The sequence below is a fragment of the Microtus ochrogaster genome, chromosome 5 (assembly GCF_000317375.1).
Source record: "Microtus ochrogaster isolate Prairie Vole_2 chromosome 5, MicOch1.0, whole genome shotgun sequence".
In the NCBI taxonomy this organism is placed as follows: domain Eukaryota; kingdom Metazoa; phylum Chordata; class Mammalia; order Rodentia; family Cricetidae; genus Microtus; species Microtus ochrogaster.
Genome location: NC_022012.1, coordinates 53,193,984 through 53,207,235, shown reverse-complemented (window position 1 = coordinate 53,207,235; position 13,252 = coordinate 53,193,984). Strand labels below are relative to the sequence as shown.

General features: G+C 41.4%; 1 protein-coding gene across 8 annotated transcripts in view; it reads right to left on the bottom strand.

The window, feature by feature from the left end:
- Snap91 (synaptosome associated protein 91) overlaps positions 1-13,252 on the bottom strand; it is a 113,177-nt gene that overhangs the window by 56,233 nt on the left and 43,692 nt on the right. For all 8 annotated transcript variants that reach the window (XM_026779293.1, XM_013346394.2, XM_005347544.3 and 5 more), the window contains exons 6-8: positions 12,009-12,102; positions 10,466-10,577; positions 1,062-1,168 (exon numbers count right to left, since the gene is read on the bottom strand). In XM_026779293.1, coding sequence (XP_026635094.1) covers positions 1,062-1,168; positions 10,466-10,577; positions 12,009-12,102 — 313 coding nt within the window. The remainder of the gene's footprint in view (positions 1-1,061; positions 1,169-10,465; positions 10,578-12,008; positions 12,103-13,252) is intronic.

The window sequence follows — 13,252 nt, the reverse complement described above, 5'->3', positions numbered from 1 at the left end:
ACACACTGCACACTGTCCAGTGTCATTCAGGGAGGTATGTGCACACACTGCACACTGTCCAAGTGGGAAATGAAGCAATCTTCTGCTCAGAGTGCCTGGACATAAATGATCCTTTCACAGAAAGAATTGAGCAATTTTTACTAGATTATACTAATAATTGTGGCTAAACCAAGGGGGAAAATCATACAAAATATAAACAAATAAGATCTGTGTATCAAGAAGATGCAGACAGTTTTATAATAATGACATAATAATAATAATAATAATAATAATAATAATAATAATAATAAAGAAGTACAGGCATGTCATGAATGCCCCATGTCCATAGCATTATAGGCTTCTCTGTCGAACCTGGAGCCTCTCACACTGCATCCCAGGCTCTCTATGAGTCAGTCAGTTAACATGTGAGACAAAACCCACTGGCTATCCCACAGGAGGCTACATTAGCATCATCACTTCCAGTATTAGCACAAATTAAGTCCTCGATTTCACAAGAAAAAACAAACAAACAAACAAAGAAACAAACCAGAACTCCAATTTACAGATAATCTCAGGAACACTGTGTTTTGCAGTTATGATTAAATAAGGATAACGCATATCCTTAAGAAACAATGTGTAAAAAAAAAGAAACAATGTGTAATCTCCATAAAATTTATATTTTAGCATTTTCATTATGATTAAGTCATTGACAGGATAAGGGATATCAGGACTCATGATTTATACTTTATAAACAATAGATAGATTTTTCTAAACCCAAATGTAGGGTTCAAAATACAGCACTTTCTTACAATAAAACAACAAAATGGTCATTAGATGGAATGGGGGACGGGGCCAACCTGTAGACCAGCAATGATCTCATAGCCCCTGAAGATTTTGTTTGACTGCATCTGAGTGGGAGGCAGGAGTGCAGAACACTGCTCTGACTGACAGGTGGGGGAGGGGACTCTAAGCTGACCTCTCATCCTCATATATCCTGGACACGTGCTAGATGTCTTATCCACCCAGACATGATGCTGCGTACTAGTTCCGACTACCTTAGCAACCAAGTCTGGACCACTTACCTCTGCGACCTTGAGAAATTCGGACACTCGCGTCATTCTAGTTAGAAATCGTTTGTAAATTTCTAGTGCGTCTTTACATTGTCCTTTCTTCATCTCAAAAAACTTTTCTACAAGAGATAAGTGATAAGCAATTTGAAAAGAGTATCCTGTTTTACTCTTAAGCATTCATTCCTTAAAGCTTAAGGCCTGAATCAAAGCATAGGCAGGTACACGTTAAAATCGGACCGAGAGAAGCAGAGTGGCTGAAGAAAGGCTTACGGCCATCATCTGTCTCCCACAAAGCAATTTCAGCAACAAAGGAATGGAGTCGGAAGCATAGAGGAACCAGCACAATAGGTTAATTCATGATCCCCATGCTTCTGGATTTGTTTTTAAAACCATTCCTAATGATAACCTCAACTCAAAGCTATGGCTGCATCCACAGCATCCTTATTCTTTTGTTTCTCTCCTCTCTTCTCTCCTTCTTACCGGCTCTCTCTCTTGGATGCTGGAGACTGAAGCCATGCCAGGAGAGAGCTCTATACTGGGTGACGTCCCAGTCCTAGGGTTATTTTCTTACTTACTCACACAAAGCAATAATCAATACATTATATACCTATAATTTATTAAATCTTCCAGAACTGAAGAATTCCTTATAATTCTACTCATGTCAGTTGATGTGTACACTGATCACAAATTATTTCTGCCAAATATTACAGTGTGTTTTACAAAGTCATTTTGCTCACCAAACCTTTCAGGACTTTCTGCTTTGTGAGCCTAATCTTTTTCTTAACTTTACTGGCAGACAGCAATCACCTTGTTATTCTCTTTTGGCGTTACACCCCCCCCCACCCAGTCTAGAACTCAGTCATTAGGGTTCTTTGTTTTGATTACAGTATGGCAATGTCTTTTTTATATATGTTTAAAGGAAAACCATAACTTTCTCAGAGTCTTTGCCAGGCATTTGCCATTTCATTCTGCCCATAATTACCAGTGGACACTGCAAATGGCAATGCAGCAAGCAGCCTTCTACAGTAGATATGAGCAACAGTTAGCCTGACACTTGCTTTACAAGTGCGTCACTTTAAATCTGTATATGGCTAATATCATACTACTTTTCAATTCTCTCACATGAGAATTCTTCATGTCATTCAACTTGTAATTTGACTACCTCCAAAGTATTTTTAGTTTTCTTAAGAAAAGTTTGAAAAATATAATTAGGTGAAGAACTAATTACCTAGGATAACTACTCATTACCTTCTGGTGGTAGTCTTTAGTAATTCTACTTTTAACACAGACCTTAAATGTAGTGCATTTAAGTCAAGCCAAAGGCTCAAGGAAACAAAGATTGTTTTCTTCATGCCATGATTTGACAAGATCAGTCCTATTTTATTTATTTATTTTATTATTATTATTTTAGAAAGGCCAGCTGGTAAGCTGACCACACTCTTGTCAAAGGTCCCCACCCATGCTGATGGTCATGTAAACAAGCCTGGTCAAACCCAGTAGATCATAAAAAAAAAGACATCAAATCTATTGGAAAGAAGAGGGGAGGGATCCATGGGGGTATTATGAAATCATCAAGAATAAATTAAAGATGTTCAGAGGTCAAATCTGAACATCATTTCTTATCTACCCTAGCCTGTTTTCTATTGCTACTGAGAGCATCATGCTGTTACAATGGGAGAAACCTTTTGTACTGTAAAAAATGGAAAATTGGGATTTATTCTGAAAATTATACTTCTTTCTGTATTCCCTTTACTCCAGACCATTTTGTTCAAATTTCTTAAATTACCTCTCTTTACTGACATCTAACTTATTTCTTCCTATCTGATCTTCAGAAGCTCCATGAGAAAAGAAGTCCAATTGAGAAATATCAATTTTCCCTTTGAATTAATACATCAACAGTGAAGCAATTTTCTTTGTCTCGTGCATTTTTCTGTTTTTTTTTTCTCTTGGTAAGTAGGGATTCAATAACGGAAGGCCTTCAGTCACTCTCTCTCCAGGCTATAATCCATAGCCGTTCCTCTAATAGTGTACTAGTAATGACAGAGAAAGGCCACACAGAGTGTTCTACTGCTGGAGCAAATCTATGAGGCTTCGCCATCCCCTGTAGTCACAGGAAGGGTCCAGAGAAAATCCCGTTTATTTGGAAGGAACCTTTTTCCTTCCCCATTGAAGATAACATGTTTTTCAGTATCTGAGATGATCAAAGTTGACAGCTGTAAAACTTTGATACAATGTTTCAGCATCGACTTTGGGACAGATTCCCACCTAGACTATAACTAGGCCCTTAGTCAGAGAAAGACGTCTCATTTGGATGTCAGAGTTCCACTGTGATAATCAGTTCAAGTTTTGTAGCGCCTGTCCCAGCTAGTTCTTATGTCAAGATAACACTAACCACAGTCATCTGAGAGGAGGGAACCTTCCTTAAGAAAATGGCTCCATAAAATCAACCTGTATATGATTCGGCTGTAGGCAAGCCTGTAGGGCATTTTCTTAATTAGTGATTGATGTGGGAGGGCTCAGTCCGTTATGGGTGGGGTCACCTGTGGGTGGGCGGTTCTGGGGTCTGTAAGGAAGCAGGCTGAGCAAGACAGAGTGTATCAAACCGGTAAGCGGGCGCTCCTCCATCGCATCTGCCTCAGGCAGCTCCTGTCATCTCGTCTCCTATTTGAGTTCCTGCCCTGACCACCTTTAAGGAAGAGCAGCGATATGGAACTGTAAGGGAAATAAACCTTTTCCTCCCCAACCTGCTTTTGGTCATGGTGTTTCATCAGAGCATTGGAAACCTGGACTAAGAGAGCATCTAAACTGTTTCCAATTTCCACACAAAGTATGGTCATGAAGTCTTTGATTTCAACCAATACACATTTTCATAAGGTTGACTCTTATAAGCAAAACACATACTTGCCTCAAAACAATCAGGATCCCTGTTTTGTGTGCCTATCTGCTAGTTAGACTGTTACTTGAAGTGGAGCAGTTCCGGCCAAGCTGATGAAGGCCACACAGCCGAACAAAGGGGACGCTTGGGCCACTTCCCCAAAGCCCTTAATACAAAACAGTTCAATGGTCCTGAACTTTTTCCTCTCCTAATTTAGCCAGCAAGCTAGTGTTATCAAATTAAAAATTAAAATGACTCAAATAAGCTATTATTTTAATCTAAACAGAAATTGCCTTCTTGATACCATCTATGTATGAAATCAACACACACAGTAAAGTAAAACAGCAGCTGTCAGGGCAACAGCGGGAGGAATTACACGGATGAACTTGTCTGATGACTAAGTGAACTGCAGGTACCAAATCCATTGCTCTTGATGAAGAAGTAAGAATAAGGCTAAGTAAGGGAGGATAAGAAAGAATCAATAAGATGTCATTCCTGACAGGCTGCAGAGCCCAGGAAGATGACAATAAAGAGAACTGGGGTTGCAGGTTGAAAAGATGGATGGCTGAAAGAGAAAAGAGAAGTAGGAGCAAAGAGCTGAAGAGTTCAGTTTCAGTGACTGTGCAGGGTCAGGGAAGAATCCAGCATCTGGGTTTATGGAGCTATACATAGTAACAACTACAACTGACATTCACAGGAACCGTCAGAATAGACAGAATCCATTTGTGGCTCGTAAGCCCTAGGAAAAAGCTCACATCTGTGAGGAAGAGTGACCTGTAAGAAATTAATAGGAAAATCTGTAAATCTGCTTTAACGATGATAACATCTCTCACCTGAAATGAAAGTTTATTTGGTTTTGACTTTATATTTAGGACAAGAATCTGACCCAAAGAAGGCAAACATCTCCCCGACCTCCCAAAACGATGTGCTTGATGTGACCGGCCCCACCCAGACTCGGCTCTGCACACCAACTGAGCTAGAAGATAACCCTGAGGCAGGTGCTGTCTTCCCTGCCTTTCTGCGGCTCTTCAGTCTACCGCTGACAGGCAAAAGCCCAAGCAGCTGGATTACCGCCTGCAGCATCCTGCTACCCACTGCCCAGCTTCCTGGATTTAGAGGAGTAATGATTAAAGTAACTGTCATGTGACCTTTAATCCTGGATTACAGCTTCAAGTGTCTGCTTACCAGTTTCCCAGTGCTGTGAAGAAGCTTGAGGTGGTTGGGGCGGGGTAGCAACTTCTTGTCTTGTTTGTAAAGTAACCTGAACAGGAGGCCGCAGAGAAGCAGATCCTGTAAACATGGCTCTTAATACTAGCCATTCCTCCAGGAGACAGAGCCCACAGCCCATGTCTGGAGGCTTCCATTAATTATAGAAGCTCCCAACCTATATAAATTCCTCTCTAGATAGAAAATGTAAAGCGGTGTCTGTTTTCTTTTTCTATTTTTGTTTTGAATTGAAGTCACAGTATTTGGTACCAAGAAGTCGACTCATGTTAAACTGTGACATAGCCAGTTAGGGATCAGGTTTAGAAGCAGGTTAGAATTGCAGGTGATGACCATCTCCACCCACAGAAGGCTGGGATCCTCATAGACTGTATTAAGCTTCCTATGTTCTTCTAGAATGAATCTTATCAAGCCATGGACTAGTCCATCACAGTGGGAGAAAGGCTAATAAGACAACAAAGTGGCTACTCTCACTTCCATTAAGGAGTTTAAGAAAGAGAAGGAAAACACAAGACTTGATGTCGGACTTAAGACCAGGTCAAGCTGTGGTACTCCAAGACAGCCCTGAGTCACTGGAGGCTTCCTGGGAAAATAAGATTTTCCTCATAGACAGTCCCTTTGTTTCCACAGCCCTCCCTTGCCAGGTGCTTTATGACCCAAAATGTGATTTAGAATCCAGTAATTCTAGTTGATTAAGGGTAAGACACTGAGGTCTAAGGAAGGTTAAGACCAGCCTGTTCAGACAGGAAGAAAATATTCCAGCTGGTGGGAGGAGGGTGTCATTTTGCTTGAACCTCCCAAGCCCTCTTTCCAGCTGTCTTGCTGCAGAAACGCTACGACTTCCCAGAGAAGACAGGGAGGCTGTGTGCATAAGTGCCTCACCTATGCTGGAGTTAAGCAACTCACAGGGTTAGTCAGGCTGACTTCCAGCTCTGGCACCCTATGGCTGCAAGGGGAAGATTGCAAGGGGGAAAATCTAGGCTAGAGATTTCCAAGAGACAGACACGTACAGAGTCCGAACCAGGAGGGGGATGCACATGCCAAAAGAAGGCCAAAACCTCACACATTTTTGTGAACCGGAATCTGCCAAACAAAAATCAAGATAACAAATTTAGCTATAGCTACACAAAAATACATTTTATTGCAAGTATTTCATAGCTTATTAATTCTAAAAGTGGATTCGTGGAGAGATGGCTCAGCAGTTAAGACAGTTGCTGCTCTTCCAGAGGACCTGAGCTTAATTCCCAGCACCCATATAGTGGCTCACAACTCTCTGAACTCCAATTGCAGGGGATCAATGCCCTCTTCTGACCCTGTGGGCACTGTTGATGGTGCAAAAGCATACATGCAGGCAAAACACCTACACGCATTAAATAAAACGTTAGGAAGTATGTTGATCTGAAATATAAATCTAACTGGAACATCCATACACATAAAATAAGACTTTAGGAAGTATGTTGATCTGAAATATAAATCTAACTGGGTACCCCACTCCACCCCCCACACCTCAACCCATGAACCCATCGATCCTAATTGATAACAAATTGGAAAATTGGAATGGACTCCTAAAGCTGCTGGGCAGGAAAGAAAGAACAGTAAATTAGGTTTGCAATATGATTAGCCATTTATCAACTTGGGCAAGCACGCCCAAGGCTAGGGATTTAAGCCTGAGCATCTGGGCACAGCTTAATGCAGAAGTTACCGAGAACTACTCTAGCTAGCAGGAATGCACCTCTCAGGAGCTTACTGAGAATGCAGAGTCTCAGGCCCTCTCTCGGACCTATGGAATTAGGAGCTCTAAGTTCTAATGAGGACTCCATAGAATCTTGAGCGGAGTCCTTAATCTCTACTAAACGTATTTTATCTACTCATCAGTACAGTGACAGTTACAGATCAAGCACAGTTGGGAAGAGGGCATGCCTGGACGTTAAAACACATATATATGTACCTAACACAAACAAAACCATAAATCAATTTTTGAAGCATTTTTTTTTTTGCAAAAATGAACGGATAATGTAGAGATTTGCCACCAGGTGTAAATGGTCAACTTCTGTGTGAATTTTGCATTAGTTACAGTTGACAAAGCTATGACGTCCCATCATGTCACCACCCAAGGTTCACAGTTGGTGTTACTGGTGACTCCGATGTCAAGAAATTCACCATGCAGGTGTCACACAACAGTATACTGCCCTAAATCCCCTGTCCTATGCTTTTTTTTCATTCCACTCCCCACTAATCAGCAGGGACCGCTGAACTTCCCTAAGTTTTTCCTTAGTTTTAATTGCCAGAATGACATACAACTGGAATCACAGGTGATGTTTTTAGATTGGCTTGTTGTTTTGATTTTCATCACTTGATGTCACAGTAGGTGGTGCCTTTTCATATGTTCATTTCACATTTATATGCCTTTGCTGGTAAGATGTCTTGACTCAATTTTTGTCTGACTGGCCCTGTGTAGCATTTTCCTTCAACGTAAAACTGTCCATCTTAGAGGGAAGCTCCTTAAGACATGGGATGTTCTAAACACTCCCTTCTATTGAAGCTGTGGAAGTACTTTTGTTTGTGCTATAACAAATAAAACTTGCTTGAGGATCAGAGCAAGCCACTAGTTAGCTATAGAGGTCAGACAGTGGTGGCACACACCTTTATTCCCAGCACTACGGAGGCAGAGGCCAACGAATCTCTGTGAGTTCGAGGTCACCCTGGGATACAATAGATTGATCCAGTCTCAAAGAGAAACAGAGCTAGGTGGTGGTGGCTCACACCTTTCCCCTATTTTTTAGTTTTTTGAGTTCACAAATTATATGCCCTGTAGTTTGGGGGGACATTCAGGTGCTCTTCTCTGAGCTTTTAGAATAGGTGTTTAGGTGACAGACATGAATTTGGTAAAGTATGTTCTTCACTAACTCACATTTTCACCTAATTTTGTCAGATTTAACTTGAGTTTATCAGGATGAAAGCCAATCATCAACTAGAGAGCACTTGTGCTTTCTTTACCCCATTCCATCAGGGGCAGAGAACCAGTCTGAGCTCCTAGAAGCAGAACAAGTGTGGTCTGGTCACAACCCTCACACTTGTCTGTAGTCTGCCTCCAGCAATGTGTCTGTCATGTTTTCATCCCTCTGCCCCAGTTCTCACGGCAATTTTCACTTTAGAGTTTCTATCTGGTTAGCCAGGATCTAGCCAGGTATAGCCAACAGCCTCCCAACTGCCTTGCGCCTAACCTCCCTTGTGAATCCAGAGAGTTAGTTTTCCAGTCTGCTCATGTGCTAGGACAATGTCAATTCTCAGCTCTTTACACATGGATTGGAAAATGGTAGTGGGCTTTTCCTCTTAGATTTTAAGGAACACTGATGCTAAGATTTTGCTGCCCCAGGAGGACTGATGGGATTCATTCTTCCAGTTTGAACGGAAGCTTTATGACCAGGAGTTAGATCCAGGCAATGTATAGAATGACCTGTGTGTATTTCCTTTGTTTCCTGACACTAACAAACTTGCGACATGTCACTGACTCCTATGAAGACACAGGAATAATAATTCTACTTTATCTCTGGGTAACCTACATATTTGGTTTGTGCAAAAAAAAATGGTTTAGAGTTTAACTATGGTAAGCTTTAAAGCAATGAGCCCCCTCCTCACAGAGATTTAAATGTGTCCTCTTTCACCAGAGGAGAATCAGCACAATTCTTGGCACCCAGGAGGTGACTACTGAAGTAGAAAATGCATTTATGTCTACCCCAGTGAACAGAGACCATCAGAAGTCTGCTGTCAGCAGGCAGAGGTGCAAGTGTCCATCAGTGTCTCATTTTAAGGGTATCAATCTGCCGTGGTTGTCACAATCCCATAGGGCATTGCTCTGATGACACCAGGATGGTGGTACCTACTGAGCATGAGCTTCAGGTATCAGAGATGTTTGGATAAATGACATAACTGATGAAAGGGGAGGCAGGACAAGCCATCTTAAAAAGGTTTCTGCGTGTCCAAAACTCTGTGTAGTTTAGAGAACTCTCTATGTCAAGGGTACATTTTGCAGCTGGAGCTCCCTGCAACAAAACAGTCCAAAGTCTGCTAAGCTTTGATTTGCAGGAAACACACAGAACATTGCGCGTGTTGCTGTAAGAAGAGCATCCCACCCAATAACAGATAAGAGAGAGCTCAGGCAACAGGAAGTTCCACAACTGCACCAAACTTAAGCCACCAGAGCCTTAGTTTCAGAAAAATCTAGGGGTACTCTACAGTGTGTGACAGATTTAACGTTCTGTGAAATCCCTCTGTCACACTCCAGCACAGTCCCAGATGCATGGCAGTGGAGCTGTGCCTTCTTCAGACAGCAGAGATGCCCTTAAGAGGAGCTGTTGTTGGTTTACTTCTAGAGACCAAGATCCTGACCAGTGGGAATCAAGTGGTCCTCAGTAATCTACCAAGCTCTAAAGTTGGGCAAACACAAGGATACTCTAGGATCCATAATAAACAGACAAGTTTATTATGGTCACAAATAAATGGACAAGTTATAGGAACAAAAGGCCCATTTCTAGAGCACCAAGTCTCTCTTGGGCATAACCATTTCTTCATTTATCCTTAAATCCTATCTGTGGCCTTGGGGAATTCCTCATGACCAGCTAACAGAGGAAGAAGAAAATTCCAGTTTGGTACTAGCTGCAAGTAACAGTGTATAATATCTCTGCCAAGGGGTGACCTGGATAAGAGAATGAAATTTTCATAGCCAAGCCTTTGTTAGGACACTATCCACCTTTCCTCTTGCAGCAAAACTTAGGGGACACCACCAAACCGTGGGGAGCAACTGGCTATTGGGTTGGCTGATAGAGAGTTGGCAAAATTAAGCTGAATACTGATGACAAGGAGACCAGGATCAACCTGGTAAAGAGAGTGAACGGACCTTTCAGCATAGATAAATATCATGAATCAATTCTTCCCACATGAAAATCAAGGGGCACCCACTACCAATGAGCTTTTACCAGCGAGGATGAGAGAACACTGTAGGAGAGGCAATGCCATCAGAATGGAGGCCGAGGAGGTCCAACAGCACAGGATTCCTGTCTTAGCTGGTGTGCCCCTCCTCACTGCTGGTCCTCAGTGGGAGATCATCAGCCTCCTACCTTGTACTAGATGTCTACCCTAGCTATGGATTTACCCTCTCAACCACGCGGCAACACCACCGAGAGTTACTCGGTGTCACAGCACCCCACACAACAAGGCTTCTGCTGAGCTGAAGCGGAACAATGGGTTCATCCCCACAGGATCTGTCGGCCTTATCACATCCCCATCAGGCCCAATATGTCACAGCAGTGTCACTTACCAAGTAAGTTAATGACGCCATCATTGTAGCAAGCGAAAAGTTTGATAAGATCTTTGAAAAGAAGCATAAATGCAGCATTTATGACACCGTTTGTTAGTTCATTGGGATGCACCTAGAAAAACGAGCATTTAACTTTAGCTGTACAGCAAGTTAGTATTTTCTCAAATCATAAATAAAATGTCATGAATGACCACTAAGAAATTCACTCATATTTTTAAAATGTTGGGTAATTTTTAGTAAGCCTAGCAATACCGAAGGACTGGTCTCATATGCTTCAGTTATCTAAGCTAGAACCCTTAGTAGGGGAGAAGAAAATTAAAAATAGATTAAAAGAAACAAAATACATTAAGATTAACTGTCCAATAAAGATCCTACTGTAAAGTCTGTCAAAAATCAATGTGATGGTTTGCAATTTCTACTTAAAATTTCACAAGACTCGGTTGTTATGAGTAGGGCTCAATTATAGCCTAAGTCATGGAATCTTAACAAAGACTTTAAGCTGGAAGTATTTGAGGAAAGTGTTTCAGACAACTATCAAATTACAGACGACCTGACAATGAGAGCTCAGAACTTTCCTACGTGTCAAAATATCTTATTCTCATGAGTCAGGTACTCTTAACTGCTATTTTTGAGTTAATTATACATTTACATGCAGTTGTAAGAAGTAAAAGAGGGGGATCCCATATGGCATTGACCTAGTTTCTCCCAAATGTAGTAAAGAGCTCACAACTGTAGTTAATCACGTCACAGGCAGGATATGAAGGACACAACTGACTACGTTCTCAGTTCCCTAGGTTCACGTGGATACACTTTGGTTGTATTTGGTTCTCCACAACTTATCACACATATGCATTAATGTATCTATCACCATGGCCAAATTCACGTATCTTTTCTAAAAGTTATTTTTTTATTTTTACTTTATATATATGACTATTTTGCCTGTGCATATGACTATGTAACACTTGTAGGCCTGGTCCTCATGGAGGTCAGAAAAGGGCATCTGATCCCCGGAACTGGAGCATAGTGGTTGTGAGCCGCCATGTGGGTACAGCGAATCAAACTCACTTCTCTATAAGAGCAGCTACTTTCTTAACCACGGGGCCATTCCTCCAGCTCCAACAGGTATATTTGTAACAAACAAATAATACTTCTTGGTGTTGCCAGAAAAGATCTGTGATCTATGACAACCAAAACCCCACTCTCTGATGGACATGTCACTAAAGTGTGCACATCAGACAGTTTCCGATAGGAAAGCACAGTTACTTAGCTGCCTGAGGTACACCGCTAAGCACAACAAACTACATTCTCCTCAGAACAGAAGGCTCTGAGAATACCCTACTCATCCCTTTCTATGACCTTAGGAAACAGTTTGTAGAGTCTGGAAAAATCTGGGGGCCTAAGAGCAGGAATGAAATAATCCTGTAACTCATCTACATGGAGGTGCTCTATTGCAAACCCCAGGGTGACCCTGACTGACCTGTAGTCCCCTCAAAAGAAAGGCAAAGACCAATTATGCAAGAAACATTTCAGCTGAGAAACATACATCGAACTCCAGCAGCGCATCGATCTGGCCCTGCAGGATTGGCATGCTCTTCAGGAGCTTTTCAGGAACCATTGTCCTCATGACGCCATCAGCCCTGCAACACAGACAAACAGAAGTGCACATCCTTGTGCACACTGCAACTACAAGGCCATGTCTTTGCTCTGAACTGTGCTCCTCATTTTCTTCGTAAATCTCCTGAGATCATTATCAGATGTTCAGATATGGTGGCTATTTGCTTAGATCCTCTGGAAGAGCAGCACATGCTCTTAAATCAGGGGTTCTCAACCTGTGGGTCATAATCCTTTGGGGGGGGGGACAAACAACCCTTTATAGGGGTCCTATATCATATATCCTGTAAGTCAGATACTTATGTTACAATTCCTAACAGTAGCAAAATTGCAGTTATAGAGTAGCAGTGAAAACAGTCTTATGATTGGGGGTCCCCACAACACGATGAACTGTATTAAAGGGTCACAGCATTAGGAAAGTTGAGAACCACTGTCTTAGATGCTGAGCCATCTCTCTCGTTCCTCTACGGAATCTTCAAACTAAAACAGTAAACCTTTACAAAACTTTATCATTACTTTTACTTAGGGACAGACCAAAGATCTGCATGAATTTCTGGCTGAACACTTCAACCCAGATGAAATCATCTATTTAGAGGTAAATAAATGGCAACTGTATATTAAAACTCAATTTTTCTGCTTTGTTGAAGCTTTCTTAATCAGTAAATAATATCAATAATTAAATTATGGTATGTATATTTCCTTGGAAAGCATTACCTTTCAAAAGTAAATCACCACATACACAAGTTAATTTTTACCTCAATTAAAATCTATATAAATAGTCAGGCAATAGTAGTGCATGCCTTTAATTCCAGCACCCAGGAGGCAGAGGCAGGCAAATCTCTGAGTTTAAGGCCAGTCTGCTCTACAAAGAAAGTTCCAGGACAGCCATGGCTACACAGAGAAATCCTGTCTCAAAAAACAGAAACAAAAACAAAACTTAATTCACAGAAGTAACTATTTTCATCTAACACCACTACACATTGAAATGAATCTTGTCAATTTTCTCCTTAAGTTAAAGATATTTACATTAAGAATGTTGAAGGGCTGGAGAGATGGCTCAAAGGTTAAGAACACTGGCTACTCTTCCAGAGAACCCTGGTTTAATTCTCAGCACCCACATGGCAACTCACAACCTTTATAAGCAAGCAAAACACCGATGCACATAATATATATATA